This window comes from Dipodomys merriami, unplaced genomic scaffold (genome assembly GCF_024711535.1).
Source record: "Dipodomys merriami isolate MVZ:Mamm:240054 unplaced genomic scaffold, mDipMer1.0.p SCAF_104, whole genome shotgun sequence".
Lineage (NCBI taxonomy): Eukaryota > Metazoa > Chordata > Mammalia > Rodentia > Heteromyidae > Dipodomys > Dipodomys merriami.
Window position 1 is genome coordinate 744,995 of NW_027202316.1, and position 14,925 is coordinate 759,919.

The window sequence follows — 14,925 nt, forward strand, 5'->3', positions numbered from 1 at the left end:
CAAACCTGAAAATATGGTGCACATACTAAGTAAAAAATATATGACCCAATACAATTAAATATGTTCTAAACTCAAGGAACTGTTTAAAACAGTGACTATTTATTAATGACTATATCTGAATATATACACATATTGTGTTTAGAAATGAAACAATAAGGCTGGGATCTCCTAATTGCCTGTGAAATACAGTCATATTTAATTTCCAACAGAGACACTATCATAAAATATAGACACTGTCAAGAACTTGGACTGGAATATTATCTATTACACCAGGGAAAATATAAAAAAAATCCCCAGGATCAGACTTCTCTTTGATCCTAGAACTGCTTGATAATTCTGACTTCCCTTTGGCCAAGCACAGAGCCTTTATACTCTAGCCATATGCCTAGGGACTTCATTAATATAAGGTATTCTGCCATCTTTGCTAACAGAATTGAAAAAAAACATAAAAGGAGAAAAAAGTTATCTCTATGCATTAAAGTGCAAGCATTTGATTCTAGTTTTTTTTCTGCACTCTTTCACAAAACAACACCAGAGAAAGCTCCTGGTCTAGAATTGCTGGTTGTGCCTGGTTGCCTACAGCATTTCAAATCCCGAGACACTTTTGCTATCCAGTGGGATTGAATGGCTTACCAGGACCTATGATTAATTACCATGGGGGCTAGTGAGGTTGCAGATGTACAGCAGACTCTTGAGTAAATGAACACTGAGGGCTTGCTCATTGATTCACTTGCTATGTGGTTTTGTCCATCAACCTGAACTTCACTTTCACATTGACCAAGAAAGTCAAAAAGCACTGATTGACATTACAAAATTGCTGCTTAGGTTTGAAAAGTGTCATTGGTGTGAGGAGGCAACTCTCTTGGCTTCTGCTCAGGAATTAGGTCTCGTGTCCCCATCCTTTGGGAATTCTTCCCTTACCACCTTTGTTCACTCTGCCACAGGTCAAATGCCATTTGCTTACATCAGCCCTGGGATCTATGAATTCATGACTTCACAAGATATTTGCTTTTCTGAAGAAAAGTATCGTGCAGTTGAACACCAGAGCTAAAAGTTGCAAATATAGAATCAGGATCTTTATATGTGAACCTCCTTATCCTTTTGTGAAATGTTAATTCAAGAGTTTTAGAGAGGACCTATTTAGGATTTTGCAAAACTGTTTTAAAACCACACTTTTGCCAATGTAACGAGCATTTATTGTGCACCTACTATGCAAGAGGCACCGTGCAGGCAGGCCTGAGAATACATGCAGCTCAGATGATACCAGTTGATCTGACTGAGGCTGGCAGACTTCTTAAGATTCCAGGCCTTGATTCCAGAGCTGGAGATAATAAAAGGCCTTTGTTTTTGCTAGCTTTTGAGGCTCTTTGGATGGCGAAATTGAGACTGAAGAAGTCACCTCTCTTCGGGGAACAGGGCAGGAGTTCAGCACTGTTAAACCATCACTAATGTTAATAATGAGCCTTTATTGTAAGCACCCCTTTGTGTTTATTTAAAAGAGCTGAGGTATTTGGGGCCAGGCAATATGACTTCCTAATTGACAGCCGTTAGGCCTTTCCCTAGTGCCCCAGCTGCCTTAAGCAAAGGATTAGCAGCCAACTAGCCAGGCTAGCATATACCAGCTTCAGTTGCAAAAAGCTATATAAAGGCCTTGAGGAAGCTACACAGCAACCATAGCTGCTTGCTGAAGATGCACAACTACTGCATAGGGACTGTACCATTATTGGTACTAGGGTTTGAAGTCCAGGCCTTGTTCTTGCTCAACTTGCTTGACTGGCTAACATTCTACTCCTGAGATATACCTCCAGCCTGCTTTTTAAAAATTTTTTATTTTTTTAAAATGTGAAAATATCCAGCCTGCTTTTTATTGGTTATTTTGGTGATATGGTCTCCATTACTGCCCTGGCTGGTTTCTAACTATGATTCTCTAGATTTCAGCTTCCTGAGTAGCTAGGATTATAGGCATGAGCAACCAATGCCTGGCTCTCATGAAAGAATTTAAGACATCTAGAGTTCCATGATTAAGGATTTTAATAAATAAATGCATATTTGATTTATTGGATTGTGTGGAGAAGATCAAGCTCATGTATATTTTATATTTTACATACAGAGATATGCATAGCATCTTAGGACACAGGGACTGTGCAGAAGAGAGCTGGTATAAACCTAGTTAAGTTAGGCCAAGGACTTCTGTTAGGGATTGAATTGTGTCCCTCCAAAATTCCTACATTGAAGTACTAACCCTCATGTAGCTGTGTAGGGGTTAATTCAGGCTACATGAGATCATGTGGTTGGGATTCTGACCAAAACTAAGTAGAGAAAGAGACAGCTGAGATATACACATATGACATAAAGGAAAGGTCCTATGAGGACACAGCAAGAAGGCAGCCTCCTGCTAGCCAAGGAGAGAGCCCAGGGGACAACAAGACTGCAGATACCATGAATTTTGACTTTTAACTTCCAGAGTAATGAGAAAAGAAATGTTGTGGGTAAAGGGATTTGACCTCAAGGCCTTGGTGCTGTCCTTTAGCTGTATTACTCAAGGTTGGTGCTCTACCACAGTAGAGCCACAGCTCTACTGCCAGCTTTTGGTGGTTAATTGGAGATAAGGGTTTCACAGACTTTCCTGCCCTGGTTGGCTAGCTATGATCCTCAGGCCTCAGCTTTCTGAGTAGGTAGGGTTACAGAAGTGAATCTCTGGCACCTGGCAATGTTTTGTGGGTATTTTTGGTTATTGTTGTCAGTCGTGGGGCCTGAACTCTGGGCCTGGGCACTGTCCTTAAGCTCTTCAGCTCAAGGCTAGTGCTCTACTACTTGAGCCACAGTGCCACTTCCAGCCTTTTCTGCTTATGTGGTGCTGAGGAATCAAACCCAGGGCCTCATGCATGCAAGGCAAGCGCTCTACCACTGAGCCACCTTCCCAGGCCCTGTTTTTTTTTTGTTTGTTTGAGCCATGCAGTTTTTAGTTACAACCAGAGCCCAGTAATCAGTGATCATCGTTAGCCCTTGTAGGTAGGAGATATAAATTAATCTTACTGAAATATCATGACACATTTTTAAAAGCTTTTATATGAGTTGCTAAGAGTTGTTAAGAATGCTTATTTGTTACTAAAGCTCAAGTTGTTTTTTTGTTTAACTCAGTGGTACAAGAAGTCATACAAGGTATATTTAAATAATAAAACAATCCAGCTTTATAATTACTTCACTTTGTCTTTATAGCTAATTCATTTCCTAACCAATCTCCATTCAGTTGAAATTATGTCTTCTGGGTAAGTTCTGTGTTTCACATGCTCGAGGAAGTGTGTGTAACTCTGCCTTCACCTATCACACACAAGTGGTAGAGTACAGAGAAAAGTTCTTCTTTAAAAAATAGTCATCTCATGCCAGGTGCCGGTGGCTCATGCCTATAATCTTAACTACTCAGGAGGTTGAGATCTGAGGATCGTGGTTCAAAGCCAGCACAGGCAGGAAAGGCCCTGAGACTCTTATCTTCAATAAACCACTCAGAAAACCGGAAGTGATGCTGTGGCTCAAGAGGTATTTGAGTGCTCACCTTGAGCTGAAGAGCTGAGGGACAGCGTCCAGGCCAAGAGTTCAAACCCCAAGACCAACCACCACCACCACCACCACCAACAACAACAACAACAACAACATTGTACAGAGCACATCCTGCTCCTGCATCGACATTGTGAAGTTTCTGTACTTCTGTAAACATTCTTGGACATGAATGTTGAACTCCTTTGGGTAAATACCAAAGGATGTGGTTGCTGGAATCTACTGTCAGTGTATGTTCAGCTCTGTCGGAACTTTCTTCCTACGTGGCTGCTTCATTTTTCACTTCCATCAGCAGTGGAAAGCAAAGAGTTCCTTCCACAGGTGGTCCCTGCATTGTGTCAGTGGCTTGGATTTTGATCATCCTCACCAGTGTGGAGTAGTAGGCCCCGCTTTTGATTGGCAGTTTCCTCATGACCTCAGTGTTGAGCATCTTTTCATTTGTCTATTTGCTCTTTGCCTGTCTTTTCTGGATAAGGGATGTTTGGATCTTTGCCTCTTTTTCAATTTATTCATTTTTATCAGTACTGAGTTTTAAAGATTATTAGTATAATTTAGATATCAATACTTTCTCTGTTGTCTTTTTCTCCTGATCTGTAGGTTTTGTGTGTGTGTGTGTGTGTGTGTGTGTGTGTGTGTGTGTGTGTGTGTGTGTGTGTGTGTGTGTGTTTTACTCTCTTGGTGGGGCATCTTTTCGTGTATTAATTGAAAATTACATTTTTCCCTTAGAAACTAATTTTAGGTTCTTACCTATTTTTCAAGTGATTTGATAATCTTTTCTTTAGTAATAATAAGTTCTATGTAATTGAGAAAGTTAGCTGTTGCCTAATTTTTAAAATTATTACTATTAAGTAGTTATACAATTCCATGTTTGCTTATGAGTATAATGCTTCCTGGTCCATGTACCTCCTCTTTTGTTTTCCTCTATTTTCCCCCTTTTGTCCCTACCCTCAAGTTTTTTTTTAAATTTAATTTTATTTTATTTGTGAACATACTGTACAGAGGGGTTACAATTACATGGGCAGGATAATGCGTACATTTCTTACCAAGCATTGCAGCCTCCTCCTTTGTTTACCCTTCACATCCCTTCCCAGCCTCCCCCCTCCCTCCCAATCCCAATCCTTCTCCTTCCCCCCCTTCCCCTCCCCCCTCCCTCCCCCCGCACCGACGTTGTAAAGCTCGTTTTGGACATGACAACTTGTACTTCTCATTGTTGCAACAGGTCCACCTGTATCCTTAAATGACTTGTTTTTCCACTTCTCCTCCACAAATTATACCGAGATCAAATATAGTGAAAGCAGGGGTTATACTGTGGGGGATGGACATACAAAGCAACAAAGAGATAATCTTATAAATGCGTTAGAAACACATGCATGAAAGAAACGAAAACATTAAAATACATATCTAAGGGTTCATTTTCCTGACATCACATTATCTGACCTTTTCCGCTTGACTCATACATATACTAGATATTGCAAATAAGGGAAACCATGGAACCTATGTTTCTTTGGGCCTGGCTTACTTCATTTAATATAATTTTTTCCAAGTTTTTCCATTTCCTAACAAATGGGGCAATGTCATTCTTTCTGATGGAGGCATAGAATTCCATTGTGTATATATACCACATTTTCTTGATCCATTCATCTACTGAGGGGCATCTGGGTTGGTTCCATATCTTAGCTATGGTAAATAATGCTGCAATAAACATAGTTGTGCTGGTAGCTTTAGTGTGGTCTTGTTTGTAAACATTTGCCTACCCTCAAGTTTTAATCCTTTTGTCTTTTAGTTTCAACACTTTTTAACTTCACCCTTTTTCTTTTAAATAGAATTGATGCTTTTTTGAAATGCAGAAACAAGAACAAAGTATTACCCAATGAAAAAAATGATACTCATAATACACTACATTGGAAATGAACTTTACAACTTCAGCAGGTAGGGGAACAAGGAGGGAGGAATAGGGGAGGGAAGGGATAGTGGGAGAAAAGGAGAAAAACAGAGGAGTAGGTAACAATGTTTGACAAGAAATGTATTCACTGCCTTGCTCATGTAACTATAACCCCTCTGTATATCATCTTTACAATAAAATAAAATTTAACCTAAGAAAAACAGAGTATAAACTATAAGAAATTTTAAACAAGAATTGATGCTTTTTTCTTTTTAGAAGTTTTTATGTTTTTTTTTTTCTTTTGTGGGGCCAGTCCCAGATCTTTAACTCAGGGCCCAGGCACTAGAGATCAGTTATTTTTTCTAATAGCTAAAATAAATTACTTTCTATTTATTAAAATATAATCAGGTTATTTATTAGAGATGATAATTTTGCCATCTTTTCTCCATATTAGATTCTCTTTTCTTTCTCTCGCCTAAGGCCTAGCTTGTACTTCTAAAACAATAGTGTCATGATGGTCTCTTTAGTCTTTCTCTGAACTTTAAACTGCTTTCATATTTGATGAGAAAATGTTGCTAATATTTGTCTTGAGATACACTTAAATTTATAGGTTAAGGAAGTAACTCACATTTGACTGTGGTGTGAACTTGTATGTGTTACATGTCTCTTGCCCCCAAACAAAGCAAACTCTTTAATTTGGGCTTAGGATAAAACCCAAACTTCCTTAAGTGGCCCTTAATAGCTTAGACAGGATGCATAGCACCTTGGGAAAGTTTTCTAGAAAGAGAATGGCTGATGTCATTCTGTCTCCTCATTCTTTCTTTCTCTTCTAGAAAAAGTCTGATGCTTTTACCAAGCAACACATATTCAAAACTCTGCTGCTTGACTAAGAACAAAATCTAAAGAGACTTTTGTTGGAGAGATGAATATAACATGCTCTGGGATAAATTAGCATAGTAAAGTAAAGGGTGGGTACGAGATTGTGGCTATGGTGTACCTGAAGTTTAGTGTTCTCCATCTGGAAAACCCTCAATCAGACTCTTAAACTTGTTAGTCCAAAAGTCCTCTTTGTGTCTGATGCCAGAGGATTAGAATCGGGCTTCCTTGCTGCCGATTTTCTTGTCTGTTTCCCATTATTGATTTACCCCATCCCAGAGAAGTGGCTTTTGAGGATGAGAATATGTCTTGTTTGGTGTTATATGCCCAGAAAAGCTCTGAGACATATATAGAGACATTTACACTGAATGCAAAAATGAATTATTGAAGCCACAGGTTACACAAATATGTATAAAATAACTGTTCTGAGCAGATTGCCAAGGCTGAGTAACCTGAGAACCACATGCATTGGTGAATGAGGGAGGGGGGGCTTCACAGGTGGGATTTGTTGCTGCCAGAGGACGATTAAAGGTAAGAAGCAATGAGCATCTTAAAACAATTCGTCAGATTAAGAGTCTGACAAAATGTGGCTGTGGTTTCTCAGCTGGAAGAAAGTACACACACGTTATGTCAACATCTAACCTCAACTTCTCTCTATTACCCTTAAAAGCAGCTTTCCCATTCGACATTTGACTTTGTGGAATGAAGACTGAATGTAATGTTGCAATAGACAGAAAGTTTCATAAAGTACTCCTTTCAAAAATCATCATAAAACCTTCTAATAAATGTCTAGGCAACACTGTTCCTTTGCATGGAAATAAATCACAAGCACAATTTTAGCACAACCACTCAAATTCACCTTTATTGTGTGTTATCTCTAGCATTTGATATATAGCTTCTTCAAATCATAATGCTTTCTAAAATTGTGCTTGCAAGGAAGAAGGTTCACAGAAATACATATAAGGGAAAGAAGTGAAAAAAAATCAGATATTGTACAATAAAATAATTTCAGACTGCCCGCTTCCCTAGCATACATTTATTTCATTAAGAAACTGAAGTTTTAGAACTGAAGGGGCTAAGTCCTGGGAAGTTGTTTCTTCTGAGGCTTATGGATGAGATCTCTCTCCTCCATGCCTGGTTAGGCTACTTCTGGTGATATGCTGTCAAAATAAATTATGGGCCTGTTAAGAAGGCACCAAGAAAACAGACTGACTCAAAGTCTTGTCTGGTGCGATAGCTTGGTTCTGGCATATTCTTCGAATGTCCTTGTGCTGAACTGTTGTCCCCAGCTTGTGGAGCCATGGGCAAGTGGTGGAAACAAGGAGGCAGGGATGGTGGAAATAACTTAATAATTGGGGTGGGGTGCTCTTGAGGGGATATTGTGGTCTCACATGTCCCTGTTTCCCTCTTTTGTTTCCTGGCCACCATGAGATAAGTGACTTCCATGCTTTGTTCCCACCATAACGCGGTCTCACCGCAGGCCCCCAACAATGGGATCAACCAACCATGGCTAAAACCTCTGAAACAGTAAGACAAAATAGACCTTTTCATCTTTCAAAGTTATGATCTAAGATGTTTTGTTACAGTAATGGAAAGCTAACTAACACCCATAACTATGATTAAAAGCCACATCAAAAAAATTAACCCATCAGTTTTCCCTAGATATTTCAGGGAAGCCAACTTTCCAGAGTCAGGCCTGGGCATGAGGATAGATTGAAAACATGGTTGTAGCAGCCTGAATATGCTGAGATTATGAGAGGTAGAAATTGATGGGATTGATTTGAGGAAAATGGACATGAATGTTCTCCAAGTCTCTTTGACTGGGGGAATTTTATACACAGAACAATGAATGAAAACAGTATAATTTCACATCTTGGGAAATCTTGTCAATGTCTGGTTAAACCCCCTTTGGCTGCTAGGCTAGGAATATCACTGCCTGAACATGAGCTTATCAAAAGTCACTTCACAAGGAAACTGATACATTGTCTTCCAAATTCTCACAGAAAAAGCCAGAAGAGACACTAGGCAATATAAATCAACAATTGCAATCTAAGGCAAAGGATAAGAATAATTCAAAATACCACAACTCTGATAGAATTTCCAGTCGACAACCCAATAAGAAGTATATTCTTGGACTATATGTGGTCCAGCCTCTAAACTTGGTGTGAGTGACCCTGATGAATTAGCAATATGATATCCTCTTCCTGCCTCTCTCTCTGGTGGCCTTTTCCAAATGACTTGCTGTACAGTGGCATAGGGCAGATCTGCATATGGGAGGCATTTTCTAAATTGACTTTTTCTGCTATCAAATATGCAAGACTCTCCTTTTTTTCCCTGCTGTTCCTACTGTGTCCTTTTTATAGTGAACCCAAGCTAGCATCCAGTCCTATGGGACCCTTCAGGATCCTGAAGTTTACTTATTTCAGTGTTTATCACCAACACTTTGATCAGTGTCCTTTAGGACACTACCAAACTTAATTCTAAAATAGCAAAGCAGTATTTTTTGTTATGTTTAGAGTCACAGTCCTTTCTAAATCATTCATATCTATATCAAAGACTTTCTCTAGCTTTTTAAAAATCTAGAATAAAAAAATCTTTTTCTCCTTTGCATGCCAAAGTCTTCCTTAGGTTTTGTTCAGCCTTTTCAGATGACCATACAAAATATCTATGGAAAGGGAAGAGATTGCAACTTTCAAGTAGCCTAATCAGTTTTAGTTGGAACTAAGTAAAAAAAACACTGTGAAGATAAAAAGTAGATTACTTTAAGGAAAAGAAAGCCTCTTTTGTTACAGAACTGTTCAGGGCTTTGGTATAAGTAATGAAAGGTGGGATTGAACTCTTGAATTTGCTACTGGCTGTTGGTATAACTGGAGATACAATGAGATACAGTACTTAGGAAACACAGGAAAACACTGGTGACATTTCTAACAAACAAATGGAATGCATGTTTAAGAATTGCTTTTGAGCATGTGGGCTTTGGGTCTCATTCTTCTTCACTGTTTTGAGATGTGTCTAAGTACTTTTAATTCCTTTCAATATGTCCCCATGTTTGTCGGAATACACACACACACACACACACACACACACACACACACACACACACAGTGTACACACACATCAGAACAAAATAGGAAGAAAAAGAAACACCAGGGTTGTGTGTGACTAAAGAGGAAGAATTGAGACTTACAGGAGCTGCTGAGTTTTTGACTGTGACGCTAGGGGTGGTAGCTCTCAGGGCTCCGCTCACTCCATGGTAATATTTGAAGCAGATCTTAGTTTCAGCTGAAAGACAAAAATAAAATGGGACTGAATAGTAGGGTAACACACCAGGAAGAGACAGCTTTGTCCAGAGGGTACAGCTCTAAGAACTGTAACCAGATTCTTTCCAAAAGCCAGCCAAGCCACACTAGACATTGACTAGCTACCTATGGTCCCACAGATGAGTCTTACTTTCTAAAAACACAAGATAATAAGTTGTTTTTCACAGTATTCATTAGCATCAGTGAGTTGTCCAGGGGTTTCATTTTGGCATGTTCACACTGCATACCATGCTCCTTGCTCAGATTCAACTCCTCATCATTTTCCATCATGCTTCAAGTGCCTTTCAAAACCAATCTCCAAGTATTTGGGCCAAATTCACCCTATTTCACTCTCTCCATTTGCTTTCCCTCACCTAAGAGAGAACCTTTTTTCCATTCCTGTCATTCAATTTTCTGTCGATTGCTCATAGGCATTTCACTGTGGTGGTTCAGCATGGACACACAGTATTTTAATCACATTGATCCCCTTGGCTTACTCTCATTTTCCCACTTCCCATACCCACTATTCTTCAACAGGTTTCAATGAGTTTCATCCTCCCATTCAGTATTGTTCAACCTCCAACTTTCCCTTTTTGTCCCTATTGTCTAATCCCTTCAGTCCCACAAATGTGTTATATATATATATATATATATATATATATATATATATATATATATGTATATATATATACATATATACATATATATATACACTATATATTATACATATGAATATCAGAATGTTTACATATGTTTATGTATACATTTATCTTTTAGCTGTAGAATATACATACAAGAAAAAAGTATGATCTTTATTTCTCTGAATTTGTATTATAATTTTCTCCATCTTTATTCATTTTCTTCATAGGGCACAATTTCATCCTTCTTTATGACTGAATGGTGCACCATTGTTTATATATTTCACATTTTCTTGGCCCATTCATCAGTTTTAGGGTATCTGGGCTATTGTTCTCATAGCCAGGCTACTGTGGAACATGTTATAATAATTATATGGTGCAATTGCATCCATTAGATCTTGACATATTCCTTCAGATATATGCCCGAGTGATATTGATAGATCCTATTGTATCCGCATGTTTAGGCTTTTGAGGGACTTCCATACTGATTTCCGTAGTGGTTGAACTAGCTAACATTTCTATCAGCCTTAACATTTTAGCGCCCATGTGAAATCCATTACTCAGACATCTCAGCATCTAATCTGTCCCATTGGTAGCTGTTGCTTTGAAATCTTTAGTCCTAAAATTTTAGTTTGATCCCTATGACCAGTCTGTTCCTTAGTAATATGCCATTATTTAATTCACTGCAATTAATATCTTAGTGATTTCAAGGAGGACTTTAATAATATGCTTTTCCATATTTTCTAACTCATCCACATCAATGATAGCTTTTTCAGCATCATGATTTACTTTTTGCAGATGGTAAGCAGAAAAGTTATAGCTTTGGGAAATCACACTGTTTGAGGTTGAATTTCAGCTTCACTATTTATATTGAGTGAGTCAATGAGCAAGTCACTTAATTCTTATGTACCTCACATTCCTTTTGTGTAAAATAAAACTGACAATAATATTCATTTCATGAGATGCTGATTAAGCAAGTAAGAATGGATAGAGTCCAATTAAACGCTTAGTAAGCGTTAGTGGTGGTGGTGATGTGTTAGACAATAATGTGATTTCATTGCCTTCTGGCATTTAGTACTGACCTGTAAAAATCTTGCAAGCAAACTGAGTTTAGTTCATTTAAATTATTTTTCCCAATTCACTGCTTATTAGATTTTGATTTAAACACTGAAACATTTACTAGCCTAAGTCTTGGTACCTTGTATTAATTTTATTTGAAATGATGTGAGAAATCTTCCATTTGAGATTCCATTTCTCAAATCTGCAAATTTGTCTGCAGTTGTAATGTCTATGGTATTCTTAGCACTAGCCAAATCACTAAGTACACAGGACCACATATAGTGAAGCATATAAAGCAAACTCCAAGAATTGGAAATAAGAGGTTCTTATTTTGTCCTATTTGCACTTATTTCTATTTTTTTCCTCTATTATAGTTTTCTGTGCCCTTTGTCTTGGATATAAGTTTATCTGATCCATGGGAAGGATAGGGAATCATAGAAACAGCAAGACCAAGGGTGAACTAATGCAACAATGACACTAGACACTATGTTGGAAATCAACTTAACAACTTAGTGGGGGGCGGGGAGGAAATGGGAGGGTAAGCAGGAGAAAATGAGGGAGGGAGTAACAGTGTTTAAAAAGAAATGTACTCATTACCTTACTTATGTCCCTGTTCATCACACTTACAATAAATAAAAAAGAAAATACATTTTTATCATCTAGAAATAATCATACAAAAGGGTTCCAATCCAACATGTCAACTTATGTGTCTTGACCAGTGCCATCCCTTCCATCATACTCCCTCAACTCTCCCAACTTACCCCTTCCCTCAAGTTACTTGGCTCAATTTCCACATATGAACACTGAATGTTATAACTGTATTTGCCCACCGTTCCACTATTTGTTTGTACCCCAATTCTTAATTATAGTGTTTTCAAAAACATTTACAATTTTCTCAGCAAGAACATGAAATATGCTCACTGTAGGAAAAGAAGAAAAGTACAAACAAAATAAAAATCTATGAGTTTTTGCACACTTGAGAGTATAAACTTTTTACAATAATAAATTTTGCTATTTATAAATTAAAATTCTTTTTTAATAGACTTTTATTGTGAGAATACTGAATAGAGGAGGGGTTACAGTTACATGAGCAAGGCAAGGAGTACATTTCTTATCAAGCATTGTTGTCCCCTCCTTTGTTTTTCTCCTACCATCACTTCCCTTCTATCTCTACAACTACACTCAACACCCCCCGCAACTGTAAAGTTGGTTTTTTGACATAGCATCTTGTACATCTCATTGTTGCAATGGGTCCACCTGTATGCCTGTATAAAAAATTTGTTTTCTCCCTTCCCCTCCCCAAATTATACCAGCATCAAATACAGTGAAAGCAGGGGTTGTACTGTGGGGGAGGGACATACAAAGCAACAAAAAAAATCATGTGGTACCTTATAAATACATTAGAAGCAATAGCAAGAAAGAAAAAAAAAACACTTGTGTCCTTATCTTGGGGTTCATTTCACTTAAAATAATTTTATCTGACTTTTTCTGCTGTCTCAGAAATAGACTATTTATTGCAAATAAGGAAAACCATAGGACCTATGTTTCTTTGGGCCTGGCTTACTTCACTTAATATAATTTTGTTCAAGTCTTACCATTTCCTAAAGTATGGGGCAATGCCATTTTTTCTGATGGAGGCATAGAATTCCATTGTGTATATATACCACATTTTCTTTTTTTTTAATTTAATTTTATTTTATTTGTGAACATACTGTACAGAGGAGTTACAATTACATGGGCAGGATAATGCATACATTTCTTACCGAGCATTGCAGCCTCCTCCTTTGTTTACCCTTCACATCCCTTCCCAGCCTCCCCACTCCCCCTCATCCCAATCCTTCTCCTTCCCCCTCCCTCCACCCCCCCCCCCCCCGCACCGAAGTTGTAAAGCTCGTTTTGGACATGACAACTTGTACTTCTCATTATTGCAACAGGTCCACCTGTATCCTTAAACAACTGGTTTTTCCCCATCTCCTCCACAAGTTATACTGACATCAAATATAGTGAAAGCAGGGGTTATACTGTGGGGGAGGGACATACAAAGCAACAAAGAAATAATCTTATAAATGCGTTAGAAACACATGCATGAAAGAAAAAAACATTAAAATACACATCTAAGGGTTCATTTTCCGGACATCACATTATCTGACCTTTTCCGCTTGACTCATACATATACTAGATATTACAAATAAGGGAAACCATGGGACCTATGTTTCTTTGGGCTTGGCTTACTTCACTTAATATAATTTTTTCCAAGTTTTTCCATTTCCTAACAAATGGGGCAGTGTCATTCTTTCTGATGGAGGCATAGAATTCCATTGTGTATATATACCACATTTTCTTGATCCATTCATCTACTGAGGGGCATCTGGGTTGGTTCCATATCTTAGCTATGGTAAATAATGCTGCAATAAACATAGTTGTGCTGGTAGCTTTAGTGTGGTCTTGTTTGTAAACATTTGGGTAAATGCCCAAAAGTGGGATTGCTGGGTCATAGGGGAGTTCTATGTGAAGTCTTTTGAGGAACCTCCATACTGCTTTCCAAAGTGGTTGAACAAGTTTACATTCCCATCAACAATGAAGTAAAGTTCCTTTCTGTCCACATCCCCTCCAGCATCTGTTGTTGTTAGAGTTCTTGATTTTTGCCATTCTAACTGGAGTGAGGTGATATCTCAATGTTGTTTGATTTGCATTTCTTTTATGGCTAGGGATGTTGAACATTTCTTCATGTGTCTATTGGCCATCCTTCTTTCTTCTTCAGAGAAGTTTCTCTTTAAGTCTTTAGCCCACTTATTTATTGGGCAGTTGTTTCTTTGAGGATTTGTTGTTGGGGGGTTTAATTTTTTGAGTTCCAAGTATATTTTAGATATGAGACCCTTGTCCATTGTATGGCTAGTAAAGATCTTCTCCCAATCCGTGGGTTTTCTATTGATCTTGCTAGATATGTCATTTGCCCTGCAGAAGCTCTGCAACTTTATGCAATCCCATTTGTCCAACCTTTCTTTGATTTGTTGTGTTTCTGGGTCTCTATTCAGAAAATTTCGGCCTGAGCCAAGGAGACCTAGGGTTTCTCCTATTCCATCCTGTAATGTTTTCAGGGTGTCTGCTTTGAGTTCAAGGTCTTTGATCCATTTGGAGTTGATTCTGGTACAGGGTGATATATAAGGATCTAGCTTTAGTTTTCTACATGTAGTTAACCAATTTTGCCAGCACCATTTACTGAAGAGGTTGTCTTTCTTCCATTCTATTGTTTTAGCTCCCTTATCGAAGATTAGATGGCTATAGGTCTGTAGGTTCATTTCTGGGTTTTCAATTCTATTCCATTGGTCCTGAGGTCTGTTCTTATGCCAATACCAAGCTGTTTTGATTACTATGGCTTTATAGTAGAGTTTGAAAATTGGTATTGATATTCCTCCAGCAGTGTTCTTTCCGTTGAGGAGCGTTTTTGCTATTCGGGGTCTTTTATTGTTCCATATGAATTTTTGGATTGCCTCTTCTATTTCCTTGAAGAATGAGGGTGGAATTTTGATAGGTATCGCGTTGAATTTGTAGATAGCCTTGGGAAGAATTGCCATTTTCACAATGTTAATCTTTCCAATCCAGGAGCATGGGAGGC

The 14,925-nt window shown here is 38.2% G+C and overlaps 1 protein-coding gene across 7 annotated transcripts in view; it reads right to left on the minus strand.

Moving 5' to 3' along the window:
* Hecw1 (HECT, C2 and WW domain containing E3 ubiquitin protein ligase 1) overlaps positions 1 to 14,925 on the minus strand; it is a 306,170-nt gene that overhangs the window by 117,440 nt on the left and 173,805 nt on the right. For all 7 annotated transcript variants that reach the window (XM_069998137.1, XM_069998173.1, XM_069998127.1 and 4 more), the window contains one exon: positions 9,501 to 9,595. In XM_069998137.1, coding sequence (XP_069854238.1) covers positions 9,501 to 9,595 — 95 coding nt within the window. The remainder of the gene's footprint in view (positions 1 to 9,500; positions 9,596 to 14,925) is intronic.